The sequence below is a fragment of the Callorhinus ursinus genome, unplaced genomic scaffold (assembly GCF_003265705.2).
Source record: "Callorhinus ursinus isolate GAN/ISIS: 27379988/994484 unplaced genomic scaffold, GSC_fseal_2.0 scaffold89, whole genome shotgun sequence".
NCBI lineage: Eukaryota > Metazoa > Chordata > Mammalia > Carnivora > Otariidae > Callorhinus > Callorhinus ursinus.
In genome coordinates this window covers 766,461-794,444 of record NW_027397151.1, presented here as the reverse complement: position 1 = coordinate 794,444, position 27,984 = coordinate 766,461, and the positions used below count along the sequence as shown (strand labels likewise).

At 63.3% G+C, this 27,984-nt stretch overlaps 1 protein-coding gene across 1 annotated transcript; it reads left to right on the top strand.

The window, feature by feature from the left end:
* Positions 1 to 26: 26 nt before the first annotated feature.
* On the top strand, positions 27 to 27,706 carry COL20A1 (collagen type XX alpha 1 chain). Its single transcript, XM_073888329.1, has 37 exons — positions 27 to 81; positions 794 to 1,001; positions 4,234 to 4,379; positions 4,610 to 4,720; positions 7,294 to 7,437; positions 7,587 to 7,730; positions 8,969 to 9,127; positions 9,454 to 9,573; positions 10,055 to 10,219; positions 10,962 to 11,120; positions 11,363 to 11,532; positions 11,854 to 11,983; positions 12,720 to 12,865; positions 12,958 to 13,081; positions 13,243 to 13,382; positions 13,842 to 13,971; positions 14,454 to 14,596; positions 14,759 to 14,891; positions 15,193 to 15,353; positions 15,556 to 15,685; positions 17,044 to 17,079; positions 17,786 to 17,924; positions 19,751 to 19,893; positions 20,121 to 20,230; positions 20,713 to 20,871; positions 20,960 to 21,037; positions 21,601 to 21,693; positions 22,302 to 22,355; positions 23,676 to 23,729; positions 23,848 to 23,901; positions 24,171 to 24,224; positions 24,987 to 25,058; positions 25,694 to 25,729; positions 25,841 to 25,889; positions 26,126 to 26,272; positions 27,030 to 27,107; positions 27,551 to 27,706. Exons 1-37 carry the CDS (start codon positions 27 to 29, stop codon positions 27,574 to 27,576), a joined length of 4,200 nt encoding a protein of 1,399 aa, XP_073744430.1. The 3' UTR covers positions 27,577 to 27,706.
* Positions 27,707 to 27,984: the final 278 nt, after the last annotated feature.

Sequence of the window (27,984 nt, the reverse complement as noted above, 5' to 3'; positions counted from 1 at the left end):
CCTGCACGCTGCCGTGAGGGCCCATGATGGGCGACGGGCCGGCCAGCACGCACGCAGTGCCGTCCTTTCTCAGTGACCCGGGTCAGTCCTGACACTGCTGGCTGGTCTCGGGCTTCCGGTCTCACAGGTGATGAGCTCCTGCTCTGTGCAGGACTCCAGGGTGGGTACACAGGTGAGGGGTGGACAGCGTCCAGCTAAGGGTGCGGAGGAGTTGACTGGCTCGTATGTGTGGAGGGTGACGCCTCGGTGGGGTGCGTGTGAGTGCATATGTGTGTCCCGAGCGCCCACGAGCCACGCCTGGACACTGTCCGGGGCATGATTGTCTGTGGTTGCCGTGCCCGGCGCTCTCTGCTGGTCCGCACTCGGGCGTGTGGGTCCCAGGACTGGGCAGGTGCCCAGCACCCTGGGCACGGCGTCCATCAGCACTGGTGTCCTGGTGTCCAGCCGCGGGTCCTCAGGCTCAGGCGGCTCCCGGGCTATGGCAAGTCAAAGAGCTCCATCTGGCCTACGGCCTGAGGCCCTTCCCAGCCCCCAGGAGGGTAGCTGGGCTCACAAAGCCGTCAGGACGGGGGTGGGGTGCGGGGAGCCAGAGGGGCACTCGGGCACCTGGAGCCAAGCCACCTTGGTTTCCTGGCCCAGGCTTGGGACCGTGTGCCCCCACCCCCCAGCCCTGTTCCCAGGTTTGGGGCTGGTGGATCGGCAGGGGTGAAGCAGTGTCCTCCCTGTGGCCAAGAGTGCAGGGGAGGGGCTGAGCCCCCCTGGGAGTCGGGCAAGGGCTCCCCTCCCCCTGCAGCATCTTTGCCCACCGAATGCTGCCAGCCTGCAGTGAATACCATGTCTCAGACTGTCGGCTTCTCCCAGCCCAAGAGCCCCTGCTACACCTCCCCCCAAAGTGCCTCTGTCTGGAAGCTGGACCCCCCGTGGGACGCCAGCCCTGCTGGGCTCCTGGTTGTCAGCTCCCCTCACCCCTCAGCTGCCTTGGGTGGGTGGTCCCGGGTCAGGTAGGTCCAGGGGTGGGGCTGGCACGGGGTCTGGTGTGGTCAGTGTCCCCGCCCAGGCAGCAGGCCCACTGGCTGGGAGGGCCGAGGAGAAGCCAGGAGTGCAGGGGAGGCTTCCAGGCGGGGGCCAGAGTGGGCCTGGGCTGAGGCTGGAGGAGTCGGGAGGAAGTGATGTGCCCCCCACCCCCAGCCACCAGAGGCACCCAGCCCGTCATCTGTCCACACGTGATGTCCGTGGTCCCTGAGATGCCTGTCCCGTGATCGCTGCTTTGGGGCCAACCCAGAGGAGTGAGGCATAAAGGTGTTTGGTGCCGTGGGATCCCTGCCCTGCGGCGACGGGGTCCTTCATGCTGGGACTCTCTGCCCCCACTCTTGGGCTGTAGCTGGGAAGGGGGGAGAGCCTGGGGAGGGGAGGAGGCCAGGGCTGGGCCAGGGGGTGGGCTGAGGCAGTGACGTTAGAGGGATAGGGACCTTCATAAGCCCTCGCCTCTCGGGGCTGCGGCAGGACCAGAGCGGGGCGAGTGGGGACCCAGGGACGCCACCCTCGTCCAGGTTAGTGACTCGCCTCTGGTCTTGGGGGGCTGGGGGGCTGGGGAGGGCCACCAGGGGTCTGCCTGGGTCTGTGATCAGAGGATGATCTTGCCTTTTCAAAGAGGCCTGGGGCATTGAGGGCAGACTGTGCAGAGGGTGCTGGTTCACAGCCATGACCTCTGTGCCCTGGGAGGGGTCCCCCCGAGTCTGGTTTCTGGGGAGCGAAGGGGTCTGGCTTCAGAATGTGGATCAGGGGGGGACTCGGGGGGCCTGGAAGGTCCAGAGCCCGGGCACTGCCCTCCAGCCCCGAGGACGCTGGCGAGCTCAGCACCTCTGCACCGCGGGGCTGGCCACCGCCTCCCTGGGGGTGGCTGGGGTCCCGAGGGGCTGTGCTGTGTGTCCCTTCTGCACTGTCCTCAGAGGCAGCCCCTGAGGCTGTGTGCAGCTTGGGGATGGAAGGGTGACCCCACAGGGCTCCCTTAGGACCCCAACCCTACTTCCAAGGACCTCTCAGCCCTGCGGAGAGGCTGACTGGGGCCAGTCCTCAACCAGGACACACCCTCCTGGGTCTGGCAGAGGGCAGCTGCGTGACCCCCAGGGGTTGTGCTCAGATGGGGTCCCAGCTCTGATGCCCCTTGGCTGCAGACAGGGCTTGCCCCTTCCTGGCTTCGTTCCCTCCCCAGGCCCCTTGGCCCCGGCAGCAGCTGTCCCAGTCTGTTCTAATGATGAGCGAGTGACCAGGCCAGCAGTCAGGGCCCTGTGCTGGCCTGTGAGAATGTCCTGAGGGCGGGATGCAGGACCAGAGGCTGTGGCTGGGCCAGACGCACCCGGGGCTGGGCAGGGGAAGGGCAGCTGGCCTCTCACCCAGAGAAGCACCTGCCCCACCTTGCAGGACACAGGTCCACTGTGGACAGGGCATGGAGCAGCTATGGGGTCACTGCATGTGGGGTGCCCGGTGTGGGTGGAGAAGCTCAGGAGAGGTTGGATGGACGGATGGACGGATGGCCTCTCTTCCCACAGGCGGTGCACCATGAGCACCCCCGTGTGCCCCCTCTTCGGGCTCTGGCTCTGGCTGTGGCTGGGTGTTGCCCTGGGACTCGGCCGGGGACAAGGTAAGGACACGGGGGGTGCCTCCTAGGAATGTGGCGCCAGTCCGTGCCCAACCCCACCCACTCAGGAGGGGCCTCTGCCTCCGCGCCTGACACTCCACCAGGAGCTGTTCGAGTTGAAGGCGTGCTTGAGGAGGAAAGACAGGACACCAGAGGCCACCTGTGTCCTCTGCCCAAAGCACCACCCGCGGCTTTTTGCGGGACCTTTGGCCTTGCTGTCAGCCCAGCGCGGGGATGCTGTTGTGTGCTTTCTGACAATTGTTGACACGCTTGGCCCTGAGCTCTGTCTTACATTCATGTTTTATTTTGAATTATTTCAGGACACCTCTACAATGTAAAACTTCCAAACAGCACAAGTCTAGAGTAAGGAGGGAAACCCCCTTTCCCTTCTGTCTCCCCAAGGAGAGCACTGTTCGCTACCTTCTGCTCCTGCTTCTGGCCCTTTCCCCGCTCACTTTCAGGCACAGGGAGAACACAAGGCTGCCCAGCAGCGTCTTGTGACCCAGTCTGGTCACTTCCCTTTGGGAGTCACCCTCATCTCCGTGTCTTTGGAATACCCCAGAAGGGACGCAGTGTGGAACGTGGCGGATGTCCTTGCCAAGCTCCCTACGAGGGGGGCTGGCTCGGACTGATTCTGGGAAGGCCAGTCTGCAGCTGCCGACCCGGGGGCTCCCGGCAAGTCCTGTGAGGGCAGGAGACCTGCCTCCTCACTGTTTGAAGCTGCCCCTCCTGGGCGACTGCCCGAGTCTCGCTGTGTTTGACTCATGGTCTCTGTTGAGAACGCGTGCACGGTGGAGGGGCATGCCACGTGGCCACACCTCGTGTGGAGGGAGGCACGGGTCTGCTGAGCACTCTTCCTCAGTGCTGGTTTGTCATGCAGACTGGCCGCGGTCATCAGGCGTGTCCCTGGGTCCCTGTGGCCCTGACAGGATCATGCCACAGTGGGGCCAAGTCACTAGTGAGTCCACGGACACACTGAGCTCCGCACTCGGCAGGGTCCCTGCAGAGTCTGAGCAGACCTGGGTCTCCCGGTCTCGAGGAGGGCAGGGTGGGTGTGGGCCCGCATGTCCGGGCTGCCTGCCCCGGGGGTGACCCTGGTGAGGGGGTGCTCCTGGGGGGTTTCCCACCGGCAGGCCCCCCCACTGTCTGCCCCATGCCCCACCAAGGACCCCTGACATGCAGATCTCGAAGGCAGCTGGGAATGTCTCCCCCAACATGTCAGAGGCACCGCGAGACACAGAGGGCCCTTCATGAGCAGGAGTTGGGGGGGTCGCGCTCACAAACGGCTTTTCATAGCTCCCCCGTCAGACATTCTTGCCTTTCAGCCTGGGGCTCCCAGGAGCCGCTGGGCACATCCGGACGCCCAGTCCAGCTGCTTCTCCCTGTGAGCTGTTGCTCATTGTGTCTGCCCTGGGCGCCCCCCACCCCTGCCCTTCTCCTGTGCCCCAGCTCTCATGGGGCAGCCAGAAGAAGCCCATCTCTGTCCCCCTTTTCCAAAAATAGCCACCCCTGCCACGGAGCTCCCGGAAGCTTCCCCGGGAGGCCAGGCTGTGTCCCAGGCCTCAGTCCTCCACTGCCCCTCCCCTTCCTCCCAGGATGGCCACGGACCCCACAGGGCTGTGTGGACGCTGCCGGGGAAATGAGGCGGCTCCAGGCCCCGGGGCAGGGGCCATGTGGGCTCCACGCTGCTGGTTGCCAGTGGGGCTGCTCCTACTGATCCTGGATGCTGGCCTGGGCCCCGGTTGGCAGGGCGGGGGGCACCCCTCGCAGAGCTGGGCAGGCCTCCCTGGGTGGGGGCAGTCTCCTCACTGGACCTACCAGGTGGCCCTGGCCCCTGGGACCCTTGGAGGGCCCGGTCCTCCTTCAGCCCCAGACGGGGCCTTAGGTTCTCCCGTGTCCCCCTGCTGGACCCCCACAGCTGCTGGGTGTTGTCCGGGGGCCAGTCCTGACCACCCGGTCGTGTCTCCCCAGCGAGCAGCCGCCTGAGGCTGGCTGTGCTGCCCGAGGACCAGCTGCAGATGAAGTGGAGGGAGTCAGGAGGGGGCAGCCTCGGCTACCTGGTACAGGTGAAGCCCAGGGCAGGTAAGGGGTCTGTGTGACTGGCGGGGCCGGCGGCCGGCGTGCTGGTCTGTGCCCAGCTCCTCCATCCCAGCACCCATGTTGTGAGTGGTAGGCAAGTGCTGCGGGAACGGGAGCAGGAGAATAAGGCCTATGAAGTCCCATGCCCACATCCAGCTCATGCCAACGGCGCTGTCAGTGTCTTTAGAAGAAACAAGAACTCCCTTCTCGAGCTTGGATCCCTTTCAGAATTCTGCACGCCAGTGAGCTGGCATCTGATGGGCAGGATTAACTCACATTTTACAGGAGGGAGGCCACGAGCACCCCCAGCATGATGCTGGCTGCTCATCTTAAAAAGTTTTCAGCAATCGGGGCGTCTGGGTCACTCAGTCGGCTAAGCATCCAGCTCAATTTTGGCTCAGGCCGTGATCTCAGGGCCAGGAGTTCAAGCCCCACATCAGGCTTCACTGGGCGTGGAGTCTGCTTGAGATTCTCTCCTTCTCCTTCTGCTGTTCCCCCCGACAAATAAAAAGAGAAAGAAAACTTTTCAAAAATTGAGGTTTGACATCCATGGAAAAGCCGGCAAACAGAAGTGTGTAGTTGCAGAAATTGGCAGAAAGCCAATGAGCCTGAGCTCCCCTCCCAAAGCGGAAAGGTGCACCTCCAGCCCCGCTCAGGCCCCTTCCCCATCACCATCCTGTCTCTGCCCCCAAGAATAACCCCCTTTCTGACTTGGGGGCAGTTTTCTGATATTTTGATTAAGCCAAATTTACTTATCCTATTTTTCAGATCTTTTCTATTTCTGCTCATTTTTTTTTTGGTCTACTTATCTTATTAGTCACCAAGAGAAACATCTTAAATCCCCACCTGTGCTGGAAATGTCTTCCTCTGCTTGTCTCACCAAACTTTGCTTTGTATGTTGAGGCCGTGTTTCGGGGGCACGCAAGTCTAGGAAGCCTGGCCGTGCAGGGCTCCCGTTCTCTCTCGTCAGCTTTCCCTTATGCCCCCTCTGCGGCCAGGGCTGCTGGCTCCGCTGGGTGGTGCCTGCATGACATCGTCGGGCTGCTGGCTCCGCTGGGTGGTGCCTGCATGACATCGTCGGGCTGCTGGCTCCGCTGGGTGGTGCCTGCATGACATCGTCTACTCAGCACCCTCTCACCTGTTATCATAGGTGCACCTTCCGAGGAGCACACGATCCGTGGTGTGTTCCTGTCCAATGTGACAATCCTTGCCTTTTAATAGAAACATTTTTTTCCATTTACATTTCATGAAATTACTGACATACTTGGATTTAAATCTATCATTTTCCTATTTGTTTTCTTTTTGTTATACTTGTTATATATATATATTTTTCTCTCCTTATCCTCTTTGAAACTCAATTTTTATGGAAAAATTTAAACACCTGCAAAAGAATAGACCATAGTGTAATGAAGCTTCATGTTCCCATGATGTAGCTTTGACAGTTACCAACATGTGGCCACTATTGTGTGACCTCTGCCTCCAACTCCTTTTATATATTGCATTATTTTAAAGCAAATCCAAGACATCGTATAATCATATAATTCTGTCTATAAATATTTTAGTAGTTTTCTCTAAAGGGAAGGACTCAGAAATAACTCCAGTACAACTAGCATGCCTAAAAACTGAAAATATTTCAGAGCTACTAGTAAATATTTTGTTGTGTTCTGATCTTCCAACTTGTCTGATAAATACTTTTTACACTTAATTTCTTTGAATTGAGATCCCAACAGAATCCACATACTTTATGTGGTTCCTAGGTCTCAAGTAATCTTCACTTTATTTTTTTAAGATTTCATTTATTTGAGAGAGAGAGAGAGCATGAACAGAGGGAGCAGCAGAGGCAGAGAGAGAGGCAGGCTCCCCACTGAGCAGGGAGCCTGATGCGGGACCCGATCCCAGGACCCTGGGACCATGACCTGAGCCGAAGGCAGACGCTTAACCACTGAGCCACCCAGGCGCCCTATTTCTCCATTCTTAATTCTGTGTTTTCTATCCTGACCTGTATTCCACTATTTATCTCTTCATTTATGTGTAAGAAGATGTTAAGTCATTCTTTGAATTCCTAACTTCAGTTTTTTGTTTTTCCATTCCAGAATTTCCATTTGGAAAATGTCCATTTGGTTTTTACATTCTCGAATTTCCTTTTTATTGTTTCTAGTTTGATACTCAAATTCATAGGCTTATCTCTAAGTCTTCAGACTAGTTAGTATAATTAAAGCCCCTTGACTCCATTGTCTGGAAAATCCGTGGGTCTCTTCCTATTGTCTGTTGTTTCTCTTAACTTTCTGTCACTTCCTCTTGTTCCTTGTACACCTGGTTGCCCTTCATTGAGCGCCAGCTGTTGTGAAAACTTACGGAAATAATTTATGACCTTATGTGACATTGTCTGACTTCAGAAAAAAATTGTGTTTGTTTCTGACAGAGGCAATTTGAACTAGCAGTTCTGGGTAATCTTTTTAAATTTTAGAGGTCAAGAGTATTTACCCACTCTGTGACATGCGTGCACACACGCATGTGCATAGACACACACCTGCCCACCTTGGTGGTCTCAATCTCTCTCCCCACCCCCACCCCAGGGGACATGGAACAGGAGGTGATGTTGACTACCAGGACCCCCAAGGCCACGGTGGGGGGCTTGAGCCCCTCCAAGGGCTACACCGTGCAGATCTTCGAGCTCACCAGCTCAGGGAAGGCCCTGCTGGCACAGCGGGAGTTTGTGAGTAAGTCCATAATCCTGCACAAGGAACCCAGCCTCAGAGTGTTGTGTGTGTGTGGAAAGGAGCTGTGGCCCCCCTCCCCACGCAGCCCCCTAGGCCCTGCTCCCACGCGGGGGTGGGGGACCCTGACAGCCCCTCACGTCTCTCTGCAGTTGAGGATTTGAAGAGTCACTCTGTGAGCAGGAGTGGCCAGATGCCACTGGAGGCAGCCATGGAGCCCATGCCCTCCCACGTGGGGAGCCCAGACCCTGAGCCCCGAGTCGCCTTGTCCCCAAGCCAAGACCCGCCCACTCCTGGTGGTGCAGAGTCAGATGAGGGTAGGTCACCTTCCAAGGTTTGCTCTCCATGCGGCCGGGGTGCTCTTCCTCATGTCTGACCTCACACTCTAGCTTCTCCTTGAGCATGCCGGCCGCTCTCCTGCATTCACTCAGGCTTACGGGGACAGGTCCCCTGCTGGGGGTGCGCTTGGGCCCCAGTGCCCCTTGCTGCCCAGCCTGAGTGTGGCAGGTGAGAGGTGACACAACTGTGACCTCCACAGGACTGCTTGGCGAGGAGCAGCGCCCACCCAGGGGCTCGGGGGACAAGGCCATTTCTCAGCCCACCGTAAACCTGGAGAGGCAGAGCCAGGCCCGGGGCTCTGCGGGAACAACAGAGAAGTTGGGTAAAACCACGAGGGCACCAGCCTCTGTGGGCTTTTGGGGCGGGGGCTGCATGACCCAGGGCAGGGCAGACAGGTGTGACATTTCTATCGGCCGTGCCTCCTCCCCCAGACCCGGATGTCTCTGACTTTGTCTCCCTATCAATCACACTTGGGATGGAAAGAGGTATCTCCCTCCTCAGAGGGACACATCCCCTCTCTCGCCCTCACTGTCCCCCATTGGACTTGGGGTCTGCCAGGATGGTCTCCCCAACAACACAAGGCTTTGAGGGCAGGGCTGCGCCCCCCATTAGATGGGGGTCTCCTTGCACTCACGCTACCCAGGAGTCCTCACGAGGGGCCTGTCCTGGGTTTGGGACTCGGCCCGGAGGCACTGACAGTATAGACTCTTGGGGAGCCCCAGACCCAGGCAGTGGCTTTGTGTCTAAAGAGCTCCTAGGTCATCAGGACAAGCCACCACCCCAGCCAGTGAGGCCTCAGCCCAGAGCTGCCAACCATGCTGACCACCCCCCCAGTCAATACCCCCTTGGCTAACCTCTGCCCACTGGCCCCCACATTGACAACCACACACAGGGACTGGCCCTGCTGAGATCACTGGAGGGGAGAGGCAGCTGGGAGTCTCATTAACCCTCCCTGGGGGCATTCAGAGGGCTGACACAATGAACCAAGGCCCACATGAGGTTTTCTGAGTCCAGTGGGAGCCCCCAGGACGTGGCCACGTGCCACACTTGAGGCCAGAGCCCCATGGCCCCTCACCCTCCACCAACCCCAGGGAAGGAGACCCAGGGGTTTGGAGCCTAGCCTGAAGCGGTTGGGGGGCTTCCTGTAGTGGTGTGGGCCGGGCCCAGCTCCTCACCTCCCTCCCTCCTCACCCAGCTAGCCCCAAGTTCCGCTGCACACCCCCCACACCCGTGGACATGATCTTCCTGGTGGACGGGTCCTGGAGTATTGGCCACGGTCATTTCCAGCAGGTCAAAGATTTCCTGGCCAGCGTCATCGAGCCCTTTGAAATTGGGCCAAATAAAGTCCAAGTCGGTGGGTACCAGCCCCCTGCCCTGCGGCCCTGCCCCCAGGCGTCCCCACTAGTCCTACCAGCACCCATGGGAGGCCCAACTCTGAGAAACGGCAAGTCGGGGAGGAGGCACGGAGCCTCCTGGGGAAACCGAAGGACAGCCCTGCCGATTGGTGTCACCGGCCGCCAACACACTGACTCCCCGCCTGGCCGGGCAGGTGGGGGCTCCCACAGGGGCAGGGTTATGTTCTGGTGACTGTCTGTGTGCAAACATGTGCCCTCCCTGGTGTCCCAGTGAGGCTGTGTGTGGGGTGGGCGGCTCAGCACCCAGCACCTGCCCCCCTCCCAGGCCTGACTCAGTACAGTGGAGACCCCCAGACCGAGTGGGACCTCAGCGCCTTCCGCACCAAGGAGGAGGTGGTGACAGCTGTCCACAGCCTCCGCTACAGAGGGGGAAACACGTTCACAGGTGTGCCTGGGCCCCCAGTGATCCCACCCTTGGGGGTTTTGTCCAGGTCTCAGTCCCGAAGCCCCTGGCTCCATCCCACAGGTCAGACTCCCAGACTTGAAAACTCGTATGTAAATCAAGCTGAGTGTGATGTGGGTGCTGAGCCTGATTCACACCTTCGTAAAGAGCAGGTCGCCCCTTAATTATCTTTGATGAAAACAGGGCTTTCCGTCAGGCTGGATTGCTAGAAGCGAGTGGCTCCTCCGATGGGTAGAAGCTTCCGGGAGGGGCCGCGAGTGGAAGCAGCCCCCAAGGAGCATCTCCCGCAGGCAGAGCCCCAGATCTTGTGGTGGTCCCTGCCTCTGGAGCCCCCAGCCTGGCGGGGCCGGGACTGACTCAGTGGGCCCTGAGCTGGGGCCCGGCCAGTGGAGTGGCATCTGGGCAGGGAGGGCACCGGGAGGGGCGCGTGGGGCCGCACGCCCTTGATTCTTGATTGCCCAAGGCCTGGCCCTGACTCATGTGCGGGAGCAGAACCTGAAGCCCGGAGCGGGGACCCGTCCAGAGGCGGCCAAGGTGGTGATCCTAGTGACGGACGGCAAATCCCAGGACGATGCCCGTGCTGCTGGCCGCGTCCTCAAGGACCTGGGTGTTGCCGTCTTTGCCGTGGGTGAGCAGCCCCCGGCCCTCGGCTGGGCTTCTCACGGCATGGGGGGCAGTTTGCACTCCCACTTCTTTGCCCCGGGGCTGGGGGTCCTGTGGTGTCGGTGCCACAGGGAGGACCCATCCCTGCTCCGAGGAGCTGAGCACCCATGGGCGTTCAGAGGGGGGCCACGACGTGGGGTTCCCACGCAAAGCCCCGAGTTCTCAGTGCCATGTGTGGATGTTCCCCTCTGCGTGTGCCCCACACACGGTGTCACAGGCGCCTGGCGCCCCTGTGATCTCGTTCTGCTTACTTGACCAGTCACTTCTTATCTCTGTCCCTTGGGAAGGAACTGCAGGTTTGGGGGCTCCTGGGGGCAGAGTACCTCCTTGCTGCCCAGGTCCTATTATATCATGGTTTATCCCAGGCCCTGGGGTCACGAGTAGGTCTGGGGGTGTGTGGGACTCTGAGGAAAGCACACTGGCCTCCCCCCGGCCCCAAACTCCATAGAGACCCAGGCAGGCCCTGCACAGCCTGCAAGGGCCTTTGGGAGCCCAGCCCTCCTGTACCAGCGCCCAGCCGCCGTCTCTCGGAGGGCCTGTCGGGTGACGCAGTTCCGGGGCCCGTGGGATCTTGGGTACCGGGCTTGGGAAGGCCCCTGCTGACGGCTGGGTGACTCAGGCCGGGGGCCCGTGGTCGTGCGTGTGGGATGGGACAACGGTGCCGGGTGGGTGGGGTCAGGTGCGTCCTCAGACCCCCCCGTGAGCAGGCGTGAAGAACGCAGATGAGGCTGAGCTGCAGCTCCTGGCGTCCCCACCGCTGGACATCACCGTCCACAACGTGCAGGACTTCCCGCAGCTCGGCACCTTGGCCGGCTTGCTCAGCCGCCTCATCTGCCAGAAGGTGCAGGGCGGGAGCCGGGGCCCCGGTGAGCGGGGTCACCTTCGCTGGCTGCGGCCCTGCCCGGCCACTCTGGGCAAAGGGAGGGGGCGCTTGTGGCCCCTGGATGGGACACCCTGAACCCCACCCCGCTTGGCTCTCAGGGCTCTGAGGGTGTCTGCAGCCTGGGGGACACCTGTCCCTTCTGGAAGTGGCCACCGGGGAGAGTAGGTAGAGCCTCTAATGCAGGCTGCCTGCTGGGCCCCTGACCGTCCTCCTTCGCACCCACAGTTCCACCGGCCGCCGGCACCCCGGCCCCGGAGACTGCCTGCACTCCCAGCAGCCTGGTCTTGACCCAGGTGACCTCTTCCAGCATCCAGCTGTCCTGGACCCCAGCCCCCCAGCTGCCACTCAAGTATCTGATCACGTGGCAGCCTTCCAAGGGCGGCACCCCGCGGGAGGTGAGTCAGGGCTGCACCTGACGTGGCGTCTTGGAGGAAGAAGGGCACAGCGGGGTGGCCTAGCAGACGGGCCGCGGCCCGCAAGCTGAGGGGAGAGACGGAGCGTGTGTGCTGCTCCCGCCTTCCATGGCTGCTTGGTGGCCAAGGTCACTGTGGGAGGCGAGGGCTGACCTCAGCCCCAGCAGAGCTGATCCTGTCCCTGCCCCGCAGCCCTGCACCCCGCACCCCCTGCACCTGTGCCCCACACCCCTGCACCCCGCACCCCCTGCACTCCCCACCCCTGTGCCCACCCCGCGGGCTCTGCTGTGGCTCATGTTCTAGGTGGTGGTGGAGGGGCCCACCTCGTCCGCGGAGCTTCACAGCCTGACGGCCGGCACCGAGTACTTGGTGTCTGTGTTCCCTGTCGGCAAGGCCGGGGTCGGCCAGGGCCTGCGGGGCCTTGTGACCACAGGTGGGTCGGGTGGAGCCGGGCCGGGGCTCAGGGCTACCCTATCTGTAGCCTCCTTGGAGCCTCCCTCTAGCAGGGGTGGTGCCAAGGCTGGCCTGGTCTCAGCCCACCTGCTGTGGGCCTCTCTGACCCTCGGTGTCCTCTTCTGAGCTTCTCAAGCCTTTGTGGAGCTCTCGCCCTCTCTGACCTGCCATGAGCCCCTTCAACAGCTTTCTTAAGACATAATCCCCACGTTGTGCAACTCATCCGTTAGTGTGAGACTCAGCAGTCCAGTCTAGTCCCCGGGTGTCTCCACAGTCGACTGTCAAGTGTCATCCTCACCGGGAGAGAAGCTCTGCACCCCCGAGCTGCTGCCCCCAGCCCCTCAGCCCCTGTCAGTCCCCAGTCTGTGTCTGTCTGCATGGATTTGCCATTTCTGGGCCACACGATACGTGGCTTCCTGTGGGGTTTCTAACCTGGGGACGTGGCACCCCCCCACTCAGGGCAGGTAACCTTAAACAGAAACCCACAGGTGGCTGTGTTCCCCCAGAGCTGTCAGCTGGAAACCCAGCCCAAAATGAAGTCTGGCTGGGTCAGACTGGCTTGTGGGCCTCCCCCACCCTCCCACCTCTGTCTCCACTGAGACCCACCGCAGGGTCTGCACTTACCTGGGCCCTTTGTCATTTGAGCAAGGCCCCCCTGGTGTGTGTGCACAGTCTCTGCAAGGTGCTGCATTCCTAAAGTGTCCCCCCTCCCCCAGCGCCTCTGCCTGCGCCCCAGGCCCTGACCCTGGCTGCCGTGACCCCCAGAACCATCCGCCTGGCCTGGCAGCCCTCGGCTGGGGCCACACAGTACCTGGTGCGATGCTCGCCGGCCTTCCCCCCGGGCCAGGAGGAGGGCAGAGAGGTTCGAGGCCAGCTGGGAGGGGAGGCAGAGGAGGGTGATCCGGGAGGCAGATGGGGTGGGCAAGGGGCAGCACGAGTGCCACGTCCCTGCAGGTGCGGGTGGGACAGCCAGAGGCACTGCTGGACGGCCTGGAGCCTGGCACAGACTATGATGTCTGGGTGCAGAGCTTGCAAGGGACAGAGGCCAGCGAGGCCCGGGGCATCCGTGCCAGGACCGGTGAGTGCCCCACCCCACAGGCTGCTGCCCCCAGGGCAAACGCCCTGCTCTGGCTCCTCTCAGCCTTCCACCAGGTGGGGGAACCCAGGCCCCTCTGGTGGCCCCTAACCAGTTGGGGAGAGGGTGCTGGCTGGTCCCTGAGGCTGCGATGTGTTCCACAGCCACCCTGGTGCCCCCCAGACACCTCGGCTTCTCAGATGTGAGTCACGACTCAGTCCGCGTGTTCTGGGAGGGCATCCCGAGGCCCGTGCGCCTCTTCAGGGTCAGCTTTGTCTCCAGTGAGGGCAGCCACTCCGGGCAGGTGAGAGTGCCTGGGGGGCCACTGGGGGGCCTGGGGTCCCGCGGGGACGAGGTGAACACAGGGGGCCAGTACCCCCAGCCCCCCCCCACGCTGCCTTCACAGTTGTTGGGTGCTGGCGGAGCCCCCAGGCACCAGCTTTGGCCTGCTGTGGAGCCGACTCCATCCCGGCCTTTGGGGGCCCCAGTCTGCAGGGGCAGGGAAGGGGCAGGTGTGAAGCTAGGAATCAGACAAATACACATAAATGACATCTGTGATGCGGGGTGCAGGGTACGGGGGATTGTGAGCCAGGCTCTTTGGGGGAGGTGGGGGCGGGCGAGGGCCCAGGAGGCCCCGCCTGTGTGGTGGGTACCCCCTCCAGTGCACCTCCCAGGCTGGGGTCTCCTTCCTGCCGGGGCTGACCCCTCCCTGGTCTGGGGAGTGGCTCCAGGCCTGCCCCCATGTGGCCTGTCTGCCTTGCAGGTGGAGGCCCCTGGGAACGCCAGCTCGGCCACTCTGGGCCCTCTCTCCTCTTCCACCACGTACTCTGTCCGCCTCACCTGCCTCTACCCTGCGGGCGGTTCCTCCACACTGACCGGCCGCCTGACCACACGTGAGGGGCTGAGGTTCGGGTGGGGTCCCCAGGGTGGCTTCATCCCTCCCCCGATGGATAGTTCAAGCTAAACACATGGGCCTAGGTGCTGCCATGCGCAGTGCCGAGCTAGGTGGGCTCACATGTACCCGGACACATGTGATGTGGGGCATGGGGCCCTGGAGGGCGCGACCCGGGGCACCTCAAGAAGCAAGGCCTGTGCCCAGCCTGCAGCCGGGCGCTGGGAAAGGGGAGGAATGGGCATGGCTTTTGTGTGGGGTCTGGGGTCCCCTCTGCCCCCCATGGGCAGCCATCCCCAAGTGTGGTCCCGCAACAGTGAAACCTCCTTCCCGCGCATGGGGGCAGATCTCTGGTGAGTCGCCCAGGGCGGGGGCATGTGGGGCCCCCTATGAGCCCCAGTGGGGCGCAGCGGCCACCTCCTCAGGGCTGTTGCTTGTCCAGGCCCTGCCGCCCCAACCTCAGTGTCCCTGCTCTATCTCCAGGGAAGGTCCCCAGCCCGAGCCAGCTCTCGGTGACAGAGCTCCCTGGGGACGAGGTCCAGCTGGGGTGGGCAGCTGCCGCGGCTTCTGGAGTGCTCGTCTACCAGATCAAGTGGACCCCCCTGGGAGATGGGAAGGCCCGTGAGGTGTGGCATGGGGAGAGGAAGACCACCCTCCTGCCCCCCGGCTCGGGGAGAGCTGAGACCCTGGAGCTTCATCCAGGGGCACCAGCCTCCCCGTGGCCTGTAGGCGGGGCCCGCATGAGGACACCTGTCTGGGGGGTGCACCCCTGTCCCTTTCCTCTGCAGATCTCTGTCCCAGGGAACCTGGGCGTGGCGGTCCTGCCTGGCCTCCAAAGCCACTTGGAGTATGAGATCACCATCCTGGCCTACTACAGGGACGGGGCCCGCAGCGACCCAGTGTCCCTCCGCTACACCCCCGGTAGGTGACCCCTGCTCCGCCCCTCAGCTACGTGAGGAGCAGGAACAGCCCAGAGGGACCCCAGACTCCAGAGCCGTAGACAGCTCCCTGAGTCCCTGGCCCTATGGCCTGACCGCTGGGTCAGCAGGCTCTCCCCGAACCCTCCTGGCAGGTGTTCCCAGGGGGGACCGAGGTTTCACGTCACCGGCTATCCTCTAGGCTATCCTGGGGCTGACCTGTGCCAGTGGTCCTGTCCGTGCCGAGGCTAGGGGCAGCAGGACGCGGTGGGAGGGCGTGCTGGCCACCCTCTCTGAGCCCCCAGGTGCTGCCTGCCTCACAGCACGCCGGAGCCCACCCTCCAACCTGGCCCTGGCTTCTGAGTCACCCAGCAGCCTGCGGGTCAGCTGGACCCCCCCAAGCGGCCACGTCCTCCGCTACCGGCTCACCTACGTGCTGGCCTCGGGCTCGGGACCTGAGAAGTCGGTGGGTCTTGGTGGAGCAGGGAGGCCATGCCCCTCATGGGCCCCTAGGTCCCGGGCGCGGTGGGGGAGGCACGGCCTACCCTGTCTGCTGAGGGGGGCAGGTCTTCCCCGGCAGGACACAAACAAATGAGAGCAGAGATGCCCAAATGAGCAAAGATGCTCCGAGGGGAGGGAGGCTTAGGTGACTGTGTCCTCCCTCCCAGATCTCTGTCCCAGGACCCAGGAGCCACGTGACGCTCCCCGACCTGCTGGCAGCCACCAAATACAGGGTCCTGGTCTCGGCAGTCTATGGAGCAGGGGAGAGTATGCCAGTGTCTGCCACAGGCCGGACGGGTGAGTGGGCACCAAGACCACCAGACCCAGCCAGACCCCAGACCCTCATACCCAGCCAGACCCCACCTGGACCCCCAGACCCTTACTGCCAGGCAGACCCCAGCCAGACCCCCAGACCCTCACACCCATCCAAGCCCCAGCCAGACAAGACCCTTGCTCCCAGCCAGACCCCAGCCAGACCCCAGACAGGCCCCCAGACCCTCATTCCCAGGCAGACCCCAGCTGGACCCCAGACCCTCACACCAAGCCAGACCCTAGCCGGACCGCAGACCCAGCCAGGCACCCGGAAGCCTAGAACCTGGGGGCCTATTCAGCTGGAGTCCTGCCAGCAGGATGTGCTGTCTGTCATGCTCAGCACACGGCCCAGCCCTGTGGAGCTAACAGAAGGAGACTGGGATTTCCACTGAAACCTTCCCCATGGAGCAGTGCAACCACTAAACCCAGGGTTAAGACCATATTAGTCCAATAAAACGGGTGCAGTTTGGTGCGACTGGGGGCTCCTGGCTGGAGCTTTGCCTGCAGGGGCTCAGAGCTGCGGAATGGGCTCGTAATTCCCCTATATCTGCATCCAGGAGGTCAGGGCAGATGTCCAGCCCGGCGGGAGTCCTGGGCCAGCTGAATGCAGGTCGCAGACAGGGCAGGCGAGGGTCACAGGGAGATTACTTAGGGGGGCCCAGGCTGGCCTCCCTTGATGCACCAAGCTCATGGACAGGACATCTGTGGTCCCTGGGGGATGGCCACCCACAGGCCAGGGCCCAGCAGAGAGGTTCCTGCTGATTCTGTTTGTGGCTGTATGCTGGTTTTCTTGGAAAATCACAGACGCTCAGAGCAGAGGACCCTCAGAGGCCATCCAGCTCGGCCACTCCAGCTTCCCTCTGTGTCCCTCCACGGGGTCATCTAGTTTTCACTTGAATGCCTCTGAGGATGGGGGCCTCCCTACTCCGTGGTGCCTTTACTGGCCCACGGACAGCTTCAGAGCACCTCCTGTGCGCCTGGCTGTGGAGTAAGCCTGCATGGTCAGGCCAGGTCAGCACACGCCCCAGGATAGCATGTCCCCACAGCCACGCATCTCCCTGGCCCTGCCGCCTGGAACACGTTGGGTGGCCTGTGTTGGCGTGCAGCACCCAATGGGAGAACCCTCCAGGCACTGTCCCCGGGGGAGCAGGACACCATCCCTGTCGCTTCCCCATCCTGTCCGAGGTGTGGGGACCGCAAGCCTGGAGACCCGCAAGCGTGTGTGGGTGAGGACGTGGCTCTAAGGCACCGTAGACTTGAGGGCAGGGCACCTGGCCGCGAGGGGCCCCAGGTGGAGGCAAGGCCCCTCGCCACTGACCCAGACTCCCTTTGCCTCCCAGCAGCCTGCCCCGCCCTCAGCCCCGATGGCCCCCTCCCAGGTAGGACCCCCCGCGTGACAGCTGAGCTCCCTCCCCATCCCCCACCTGTACCTCCTCCTCCTCCTGTCGCGTCTTCCGGGGAAGCGGCCTGGGACCCCCACCCGCCATGAAGGGGCAGTGACAGGGCACCAGGGTCACGGGGTCGGTAGAGGCGGTCAGGCAGGACTCTCACCTTTGCAGGGGGTTCCCCATGAGGCTGGCCAGGCCTTTATTCTCACGTCACTGTCGAGGTCACAGCTGGGACATGGCCACGCGGAGACGAGGCTGGGGCCCTGGGTCCTGTACGGCCTCCTGCAGGCTATCTGCTAACCGGGAGCTGGGTGAGGGGCCAGGGCCGGGGGTCACACAGGGATGCCCCCCGACAGGGGGCTGACCTGTGAGTGGGAGATCTGCCCGGAGCGGGGACGGTGCCCCTAACGTCAGAGGAGGTGCAAACGCCTTGAACCCGCTGAGTCAGGGCGGGTGGTGTGGCCGGCTGCTGGGCACCCTGGCTGCTACTGGGTGTGGGGTCACCCGTGGAGTGCAGTGGGGGGCCCCGGGCGCCCGACCCCCACCCACCTGCAGGTTCTGAGTGTGCGTCCGTCGGCAGTCTTCACGGTCACTGTCTTCGCGTCTGCGCGTCCTGTATGGCTCCTGCTCCTGCCCCTCCCTCCCTCCCTCACCCCAAGTCTCTGATCACCCCTTCGTTGCTGCCGTGGCCACGCAGGCTTCGACCTCATGGCAGCCTTCGGCCTGGTGGAGAAGGAGTACTCTTCCATCCGTGGTGTTGCCATGGAGCGCGCGGCGTTCAGCTGTGCCAGGACCTTCACGCTCTTCAAGGATGCTCAACTGACCCGCCGGGCCAGGTAGGGGGCTGGGGGGTGGACTGGGCCCCAGAGGGGGCAGGTGCAGAGCAGGGGTGGGTGGCCGCATCCTCCCTGTGATGTCCCCCCAGCCCCTCTGGGGAGGCTGTGGCGGGTTCAAGCCCCCAGAGCCGACCAGGGACTCCCCTGAGCAGGTGGGGTTTTACAGATGAATAAATCTCTCGTGGGTGGAACGAGGCCGCGTGCGGGTCCTTTTCCCGCATGGCCCCAGCGTTGATCAGACTTGCAGACTTCTGCACAGAAGCTTGTGTCCCTTGAGAACTCCTGCGTCTCGGTGGGCGTGGATCAGGCAAATCTGCAAGCAGCCGGGGGCTCTGCAGAGGCCACCCCATGACCCGCCGTGAGCAAGGCTGAGTGGCTCCCGTAAGCTCACAAGCGCCCGGCCTTGTTTGTGGAGAGATCCTGAATCAAACGGGAACTGTGATACGCACTGCATAACCCTTCCTTGTGAAGGGTTCTTGTGAACCCTTCTTGTGAAGAGTGAAGATGCTGCACGTTATCAGCACCGTCATATGCTTTGTGCTGGAAGTTTGAAAAATACGAAGCAGACCATTGCGCAACACTCCGGCAAGCTGCTAGGATTCAGGCCTTTCTCCCCAGCGTGGGCGTGGCGGGCGCCGCGGGTGGGCGTGGCCACGGCAGGTGCCGCTCTGCTCCCATCTGAGCTCATAGCTCCTCCTCCACGGTCCTCTTCCTCCAGCCCAGCCCAGCCTGCTCCTACGTTAACGTGACAGGTGGTGATGGGTCTCCCTGTGCGTGTGGGTGGCTGAAGCCGGTCCCTTTCCCGGTGGCCCCTTCCTCCCGGCCAAGCTGGAATCTGCGGTTCTTTATCGGGACGGGCTGCTCTGAGCGTCTGGGGCCCCGAGGTCTACCCTCCCTGGATGGCGGCCCCACAATGGCGCTCTGCCATGCTTGTCCCTTTTCTGCAAGTGCAGACTTTCCCAGGCCCTCGCTGTCGACGGTTCTGCTGGTGTGGCCCCCACTCCAGATGCGGTCAGCCACCCCAGGCGAGGCCACCCAGCACAGGTGTCCCCCCACCATCATAGCTGCCACAAGAGGGGTTCTAGGTTGCTAAGAGCAGAAGGGGTCCCTCCCTGTGTTGGGGTCAGAAAGGCTCCCCAGGGAAGGGGCAGACAAGTAAGGGCCACCAGGGAGACAATAGGGAAAGGGAAGGGCACTGAGGAAGAAGGAGCAGCCCGGCCAAGGCCCTGGGGTCAGTTTGCTTGGAGAACCACAGGAATGGGCCGGTCTGGGTCTTTGGGGCTCTCGGTTACCCTAAGAATGAAGGGCAAAGAGCGAGGCCGTAGGCCTTTAGGAACAATGTTACTGGGTGCCCTTCCCACCCTTCAGCACGCCCCAGTGGGCACTGGCACAGACCCCCCCACCTGCCCACTCTGAGCACTCCAGCAAGCTCGGGTCTGCGGAAGCAACTCCCGAGGGCAGAGCTGCCTGTGGGTTTGTGGGCTCCTGACCCCAGGACACAGGCCCAGAGACCCTCCTGCCAGGCCCCCGTGACCTAACCCCCTCCGCCCCCGCAGAGCCCCTGGAGGGTGGGGTCTTGGAGGACCCTGCCCAGGAGTGCCCTGAACACTTGCTGTGGTCCAAGCCACAGGGCGTGTCTCACTGAACCCGCACCAGCCTGGGGGCGCTTCTGTCCCTCACATACCCGATGTTACTACTGGGGAATGGAGGCAGGAGAGGCCCAGCTTGGTCGTGGACCCCCACCCTGCAGTCCCGTGGGTCTGCGGGGTGGCGGGACCCCACCTCCAACCAGGCCTGCAGTCACCCCCCGACCTGTGCTCCAACAGTGGCCTCCAGCTGGCTGCCCCCCCACCAGAGCACACGGTGGTCTTCCTGCTGCGCATGCTGCCCGAGACCCCTCGCGAGAGCTTCGCGTTATGGCAGATGACAGCCGAGGACTTCCAGCCCATCCTGGGGGTCCTGCTGGATGGTCAGTCCACAGGGAGGGTTGGTGGGCCCAGGTCCGTGGGTCCTGAGGAGGTCTGCGTCCGGGCCAGGCCAGGGATGCCCCAGGCTCAGCGGGAGGCCGGAGCTTCCCATAGGAGCCGTGTCCACAGCTTGGGCCCCTGAGGCTTGGGGTGCGTTTGCATGCTGCCCGACCGTGGGGCCGCCCCGTTCTCCTCTGGGGGTCTCACGTGCTCCCACCCTCCCCTGCAGCTGGCAGGAAGTCTCTGACCTACTTCAACCACGATCCCAGGGCCACCTTGCAAGAGGTCACCTTTGACCTGCCCGAAGTGAGGAGGATATTCTTTGGAAGCTTCCACAAGGTCCTGGAAGTTTCCTGAAAGACTAAAGTGCGCCTCCCCGAGACCCCCCCCCCCTCCCCCCATTTTGGGGCGCGGCCCCCCCCCCCCACAGGACCCGCAAGACGTGCTTGCCTCCCAACTGCAGGCTGCCCATCACACACCGGCTCTCCCCGCCCCGCCCCACCCCCACTCCCCCCCATTTTCCTTGAAAGTCACGTTGGCCTGTCCGAGCCTCTGCCCCACGGTCCCCTCTAGACAGATGTCTTCATTTGGGTCAAAGAGCATCCAGCCCTTTCTGGGTCCCACAAATCCCTGGGAGGGGTCTGCAACAAGTGTGATTTGGTCTACTCTATAAAGGGGAAACTGAGGCCTCGTGAGACCTGGGGTGGAGTTAGGATCCTGACCCCCAGGTGCTGGGCCCTGCTGTCTGGCCTGGCCTTGCGGGCACAGGCGGGTGCCCACCCTGGCTGGGGCTGCAGGGGAACCTTTCTGGTGTCCGGCAGGTGCATGTGGCCGTGGGCCGCTCCAAGGTCAGGCTCTACGTGGACTGCCGGAAGGTGGCCGAGAGGCCCATCGGGGAGGCGGGCAGCCCACCTGCCGCGGGCTTCGTGATGCTGGGGAGGTTGGCCAAGGCCCGGGGCCCCCGGAGCAGCTCAGCCACAGTGAGCATGGACCTTGTCCTGCTGGGCTGGGCCGGAGGGGGGCCATGGAACCGCAGCCTCGTCTGGTTGACCCTGCTCTGTGTCATAGTTCCAGCTCCAGATGCTGCAGATCGTGTGCAGCGAGTCCTGGGCAGAGGAAGACATGTGCTGTGAGCTCCCTGCGGCGGTACGGGGGCCTAGCGCCTGCCAAGGGTCCCAGAGTCTGGGGGTGGACGGCATGTCCACCATCACGGTGCTGGCAGAGATCAGGACAGGCTTCCTGGAGGAGGTGGCCTCTGGGCCAGAGCCAGAGCCCTGGGCAGCTGGATGCAAGTGTCCCGGAGGCCCTGGGGGCCAGGCAGGCTGGAGCGTGTCAGGAAGTCCCAGCGGCAGGGGTGGCACTGCCTTTTTCTGTGGGCACAGCTAGGGTGCACCCAGCGGGCCAGGAAGACACTCATCAGGCGAAGCCAGAGGGACTGCCAGAGACTCGGGTGCCCTCCGCACCTTGCGGGTGTGGGCAGGGTTCCTCACGCTGTACCCCCACCGGGCTTGGCCACGCTCGGGACTTGGGAGGGACTGGGAGACAGCCCGGGCGGGGCAGCCTGGGGGTGGCGCCCAGGGTGGGGTCCCTGCCCTCATTCCCAGCCTCCCAGGCGTCCTGGAACCCAGGTGTCTGTGGCTCCTCAGAGCTCTAGGTCAGATGAGAACAGCTAGGGGGCCACTTAATGAGTGGGATCTCCTTTCCCCCAGAAGGATGGAGAGACCTGCCCTGCCTTCCCATCTGCCTCCACCTGCACCTGTTCCTCACAGAGCCCTGGGCCCCCGGGGCCCCAAGGACCTCCGGTGAGTCCATCCTCTCCTCCCCTGGGGTGACCAGGGCTCTCGGCAACGTCCTGCTGCCACAGCACCGAGCAGCTGTCCCAGCCTGCCTCCAAGATGGGACGTGCTCCTGCGTCCCCCAGCTGCCTCGTCCACCCAGCCTCTCCTTCCCCCCACCCCGCAGCTGCCCTCCCCTGGGCTGACCCCTGTCTGGGGATCCAGCATAACCCCAATTTCCCCGTGGGAGTGCGGCCCTGTGCTGGTGGTGGCCAGTGGGTGTGGCGAGTCATAGCCACGTGGGTGGCCTCTGTCCTGGGTACTCACTGTGGGGCCTGGGAGGTGGCTCTCCAGGCCCTGGACCCCCCATGGGGCAGGGCCTGCGGTTGGAATGTCGGTCATCAGGCACTGGCTCTGCTCAGCGGTCCACACCAGACGGGGGCCAGGATTTGAACCAGGACCTGCTGGAACCAGAGTCTGCTCTACCAAGAGGCTGTGGGAGGGAAGGATGGGCTAGGATTCTCTTGCCCCGAAAGACCCTTCCCCTCCTCCACCGAAACTTGGGGACTGCAGTCCAGGGCAATGCTGTGGGGCCCTCGGGTGGACGGCGCTGAGCCCTGACCCTGCCCTTGCAGGGCCTCCCTGGAAGGAACGGAACCCCAGGAGAGCAGGGTTTCCCAGGGCCCAGGGTGAGTAGGAGGGAGTCCTGTGGGGCTGGACCCTACCTTTCATGAGAATGCAGGAGTCAGCCCCACAACTGGAAGCAAGGTGCCCTCCCCAGGGAGTGGCCAGCTTCCCACCCCACCCCAGAAATCACAAATCTCATCTCGTCTCTGACCTTGAGCACTCTGACAGGTGAACTGTGTTGACACCGTTTTAACTGGCTTTTCTCCTAAAGCAGCTCCAACACCCTGTGGAAGTTGCTGGAATTTTCTTGTTGGACAAATGTCCTTTGAACGCTTTCCATGGGTACTTTTCTTACTAATTCTTGGGAGCGCAGTATACTTTATGGAAATCAGCCACACGTGTGAGTTGTGACCACGTTTGCCACACCAGTGTTTGTGCAGAGCAGGCTCGGGAGCAGAGATGGATGCGTTGGGTTGTGTGATTATCACGTCCGTGTGTTCTTATCTTATTAGATTTAAAAACTTAAGTGTGGATATTAAGTAAGATTTGCTGCTTTGGACACAGCCAAATAATTTTTCTTCCTGGAGCTGTTAGTTTGGTGAATGATCTTGGTGTCTTCCTGAATCCTGAACTGCATAAACTGGGTGCTTCCCACCCACGTGATGTGCGGCTGGGCTCTGCCTGCCGATGTCGTCCTGAGGACTTTCTCACCGATAGTCACACATGAGAATAGCTTCAGTTTTCTTTACGGAGTTTGGTACATTGATATGCTTAATTCACAAAGGTTACCTGAAGGCATTCTCTCATCCCCCTGCGCCCCGCAATCCCAAGCGGTGGAAATAGCAGGTGCCCCCTGTCCCTTAGCGATTTGGGAGAACGCTCCAGGAGGGCTGAGTCTGTGACTGGCCTGCCCGGGCCGGCTCTGCCAAGCTGGTTTCTGCACACCTCTGGGTCGAGAAGGGAGAGCAGGCCCCCGGGCTCCGAGACCTGCGGCCGCGGCGCGGTCTGTTCCTGGCGGTCGAGAGGGTCTCAGCAGGACCCCTCCCAGAGTGGGCAGTGAGGGTGAAGATGCCTCTGCACAAGCCCGGGTCTGGTACCAAAGTCAGCCGGAGGCCCGGGAGGGTCACTGACAGGGCAGAGGGAGGGGCTGCTGGGGGGCCCCCAGACCCTCTCAGCCCCTCCCCCGCCTGCGTCTGCAGGGGGAGCCTGGGCCACCCGGACAGATGGGGCCTGAGGGTCCTGGAGGGCAGCAGGGGTCCCCAGGGACCCAGGGCCGAACCGTGCAGGGACCTGTGGTAGGTGCTTCCTCCCCTCACCCTCCTCTGTGCTGCCCCGCCCCCTCCTCCAGGACAGACTAGCCGCTGAGTCTCTTTCCTCTCCAGGGTCCGCCAGGGGTCAAAGGAGAGAAGGGGGACCATGGGCTCCCGGGCTTGCAGGTAGTGGGATCAGACCCCACTCAGGGCACGTGGGCAGGGAGGGCATGGGCGGGGACATGGGTCTCCTCTGCTTCAGACCTTGGCCTCGGCCTGGCCAGCCGTCTCTGTTCCCTTCTAGGGCCATCCCGGTCACCAGGGAGCCCCCGGGAAGGTCGGCCTCCAGGGACCAAAGGTGGGAGAGAAGCCAGCGGCGGGAGGGTCTTGGACAGGGGCTGAGGGGGTGGTGGCCTGGCCAGTGGGGAGGGGGCTGTGGTCACTGCCCGGGGCGGGGAGGCGGGCCCTGAGCTGGGCTGGCCTCATGGGCTCTCAGAGTGCCGCACAGGTTCACAGGGACGGGTCACTGTGTGTCCGCTTGTGGCGGCCACATGGGCATCCACGGGAGGGCATGTAGGGGTGCCGGGCCCCCTCCCCACCCCAGCCTGCCCCTCCCTTTGCCCTCAGGGAATGCGAGGCCTGGAGGGGAGCACTGGCCTGCCTGGACCTCCAGGCCCGAGGGTAGGCACCACCTGCCCTTCCAGGGTCTCCCACCATCTCCTCAGGGCTGAACACAACACAGGCCACAGCGGGAGGAGGTGACCCGGGGAGGCCTCTCCTCCTGGGCTGGAACCGTGCAGAGCTCCGCCGGGCGTACGGGTGCCCTGTGCCCAGGACCCTGCCGCACACTGTGCGAGGGTCTTTCCTGCCTCCGCCGTGCAGGTTGGACAGCCCCAGGCACCCCTGTGCAAGATCCATGTGGCAGGAAAGTGCCCGGGCTGCCGGGGCTGCCTGGGGAGGGTGGGGTTGAGGCTGGCTACAGCACGGGACCCGGGCCTCCCTCTCCCTCTCAGGCCGCCTCACGCAGAAGCACCCGCCCTCCCCAGCCAGCCGGGTCCTTGCTGCTCTGAGTGGGGGCGCCCAAGGTGGCCTCGGCCAGGTGCCTGTCCCGCAAAAGGCCGCCAGGGGGCCAGGGCAGGGGCGGGGGTGGGGGCTGAGGGGAGGACCATGGTCACACTCAGGACGGCTGGAACAGAGCCAGGGGGTGTTTTAGTGAAGAATCAGAGCTGCGGGGTGGGGCGGGCAGGGCTCTGCCCTGCACATGGGGCCTGGACCAGCCCTGAGGTGGACGATGAGGCTCAGCCTGCGGGAAGCTGGGAGGAGTGAAGGATCTGGTGTGGGTCCAAGGCCGCAGGGACCCAGACCACAGGGAGCCAGGGCGGGAGGGAGGAGGGGCCACGTTGTCCGGGGCCTGCAGCCAACCGCCCCTCCACACCTCGGCAGGGCTTCCAGGGCACGGCGGGGGCCAGGGGCACTGGAGGGGAGAGGGGACCCCCGGGGGCCGTGGGGCCCACGGTAAGTCCGCTTCCCACCTACCACCTCCCCAGGAATGGGGAGACAGGAGGCAAATGTGAGCAAATTCCTCCCTCCCAACCGATCAGGCCACTTTGTAAAGCCAGGCCTGCAAAGAGCTTGGGTTTGGGGCTCAGCAGAAGGAGCCCGGAGCTGCCCCTGGTAGAACCCCAGACCCAGGACAGGTGGGGCACAGACGGTGGGGCTGTGGGCTCTAGGGTGTGGGGCCAGACCTGGGCCTACAAGCCAAGGAGGGGGCTCCAGCTGGGGACAGGGAAGAAGGCAGGCCCAGGGGAGGGGACGCACTGCGTACAGGCCTGGCGGGCTTCTGGACCTGCCTCCCTGGCTGGCTGGCTTGCTAGCGGAAGGCCCTTTGTCCACTGGGGACTCCCTGCAGCCAGCTCCCTAGGATCAGGCTCTGCCTTCCCTGGTCTTCCTCCCGCCAGATGGGTGGGACCCCCGCCCCCACCCCCACCCCCACCCCCACCGGGAGCAGAGTCAGGAGACGCCGACCCCAACCCCAGGCCTGGCCTGCAGCCCTCGCCTGCCCAGAGGGGAGCCAGGATGGGGTCCAAGCACATCTCCTCTGCTGTTGGTTTACTTCTCTGTCATTTTCCAACCCTTTTCCTCCACTCCAGGGGCTGCCAGGACCCAAAGGGGAGCGAGGAGAGAAGGTGAGTAGGCCCCTGTCTGGGGTCCGGGCACTTCCTGGGGAGCACGGGGGAGGTACCGGCCCTCGTGCCGCTGGTCACGGAACGTGGCCACTGGCCCATCCTCCCTTGCAGGGTGAGCCACAGTCCCTGGCCACCATCTACCAGCTCCTGAGCCAGGCCTGCGAGTCTGCCATCCAGAGTGAGTGGTGTAGCTTCCTCGTGAGGACCCCAGAGCCTCCCATGCCCCCCGTGCAGCCTCTGTGCTCACAGCAGCCTGGACGCCTCGTCACTGGCAGGCCCAGCCTGGCCCGGCCATTCTCCTTGGCCATGCACCGTGGAGCAAGGGGGGAAGGCACGTGGGGGCCCCCTGTGTCCTGCGCCCCACCCTGCTGATGCCCCCTCCACCCCAACCCCCAGCTCATGTGCTGAAGTTCCACTCCTTTCTCCATGAGAGCGCCAGGCCCCCCAGGCCCATCTGGGAGGCCCCCAGGCACCCCGGCACACTCAGTGAGACCCGGCTCCCTGGAGAAGGGGGAGATGTTGGCCCCCGCCCGGTGAACGGAGGTACTGGCCCTATGGGGAGGGTCTAGGGGCCCTGGCAGCCCCTCTCCCGGTACTGGGCTCCCCACCCTCCCCGGGCCCCTGAGCCCACACAGAGGTCACTTAGGGCAGGACTGGACACTGCCTGGCTTCCTGGGGTCCCCAAAGGAGCCCCTTCCCCATTCTCTCAGGATGCCCAAGATTAGGGCCATTTGCTGTTCTGCCGTCCCTCCCCCCGCCCTCCTTCCCGCGTGCTCGCATGCCTGATGCTCGATGCTCGGATGCAGCAGGAGGCTTGGTCTAATGACCTTGTCCTGCATCCCTCCATCTGACTGGGGCTGCAGTGCTGGTCACAGCTCAGGTGCTAAGATGGATGGGAGGCTGATTAGGGGAGACAGAGCTCGTGGGCCTGGATCAGGGAGAAAGGAGAGGGGCGGAGTGGGGCTGGAGCACTGCGCTGTGGGCAGGGAGGGGTCCTGCCTCACACCTCAGGCTGTGCATTGAGGGCCTCACTCATGGGAACCCCCTGCCCACCATAGCCCATCACAGTTCCCCAGACATGGCCTTTGGGGTGAGTACCCCCTCTTTGACAAGGCTGGCACATGCTGTCATGAGGCCCCCCCCACTGAGCCTCCCCGACTTGGCCACGGAGCCAATAGCTAGTGTCTATTTAGGGTTCAGGCACCCACCTTCCCATCAGTCAGAACAGGGTCCCTGAGAAGGAAAAGGAAAGCATTGCTTTCTGTACCTCTTGGTTCGAGCATGCCCTCCTTCTGCTCAGGTGAGCCCAGAGCCCTCAGTCACATGGGCAGCCCTCAGCTGAAAGGGAGCGAGCCTCCAGGACCCCCAGGAGGAACAGGTGAGCCCCCACCCTGCGGGGAGGGGGAGCCCCAAGGGGCAGCTGCAAGGTGGGGGTGCAGCACAGAGAGTGCAGGTGCCCAAGGAGCAGGGCCTCCTGGCTGGTTGGGATGAAGGCATGAGGGGGTTCATGGGCCTTGGGGGAACCTCACAAGCCCGTGGGCAGATGTGGGGGAGCCAGGAGAGCCCAGGGAGGCCCCGGCCGGGGAGAGCATGTCAGGAGGGGAGACCAGGGGCACACCGCCGCGGGCACCTGACCCAGGTGGGTAAAGGGGCCAGGGCAGGAGGCACGTGGGAGCAGCGCCCCGAGGAGGAGAAGCCTGCTAGCAGCAGGCTCAGGGCTCTGCTGGACACACTGAGACCCGGGGGGCTCGGGTCCCCGGTGCCAGGAGGGCTGGGCTGCTGCAGTCTGGCTCAGACCTGCCCACCTTTCTCTCCTGCCAGGACGGTTCCCGTGCTGCCCACAGTGACCCTGCACCCCTCCCCAGACTTTGGGCACCGAGAGCGGCTGTGCGGGCAGGAGGAGCGAGTCCGGGAGGGACCTGGGAGCGGAAGGAGGGCGGTGGGGAGCCTTTCCTTTGTACTGTTTTCTACGCTCAGATAAACTGCAGCATGCTCGCCAAGGCAGGGGGCTGCTCACTACAGGGAGGGTGTCCCCAGGGCCCAGAGTCCATCCCTGCCAAGTGGAGTCCAAGGCTCCCCACCCCTGGCCCTCAGAGAGAAGCTACCATCCTTCCATGGCTTCGAGGACCCCTACCCCGCTGTCGCCCTGTTACCGCGGGACTCTGTGCCCCAGGATGCGGTTTTTCAGCTGCACTCGGAGCTACCGGGGGGTGCGAGGGCTTTGAACACAGTGCCCAGCCCTCCCTCAAACACTG

What these genes read in the sequence shown, in the direction of transcription:
- COL20A1 (XM_073888329.1), top strand. Translation starts at nt 27, where the DNA reads ATGGGCGACGGGCCGGCCAGCACGCACGCAGTGCCGTCCTTTCTCAGT. An exon ending in ACAGGTGAAGCCCAGGGCAG is followed by an intron (nt 4,721 to 7,293) that starts GTAAGGGGTCTG and finishes CCCCCACCCCAG; the next exon opens with GGGACATGGAACAGGAGGTG. An exon ending in GCCAAATAAAGTCCAAGTCG is followed by an intron (nt 9,128 to 9,453) that starts GTGGGTACCAGC and finishes CCCCCCTCCCAG; the next exon opens with GCCTGACTCAGTACAGTGGA.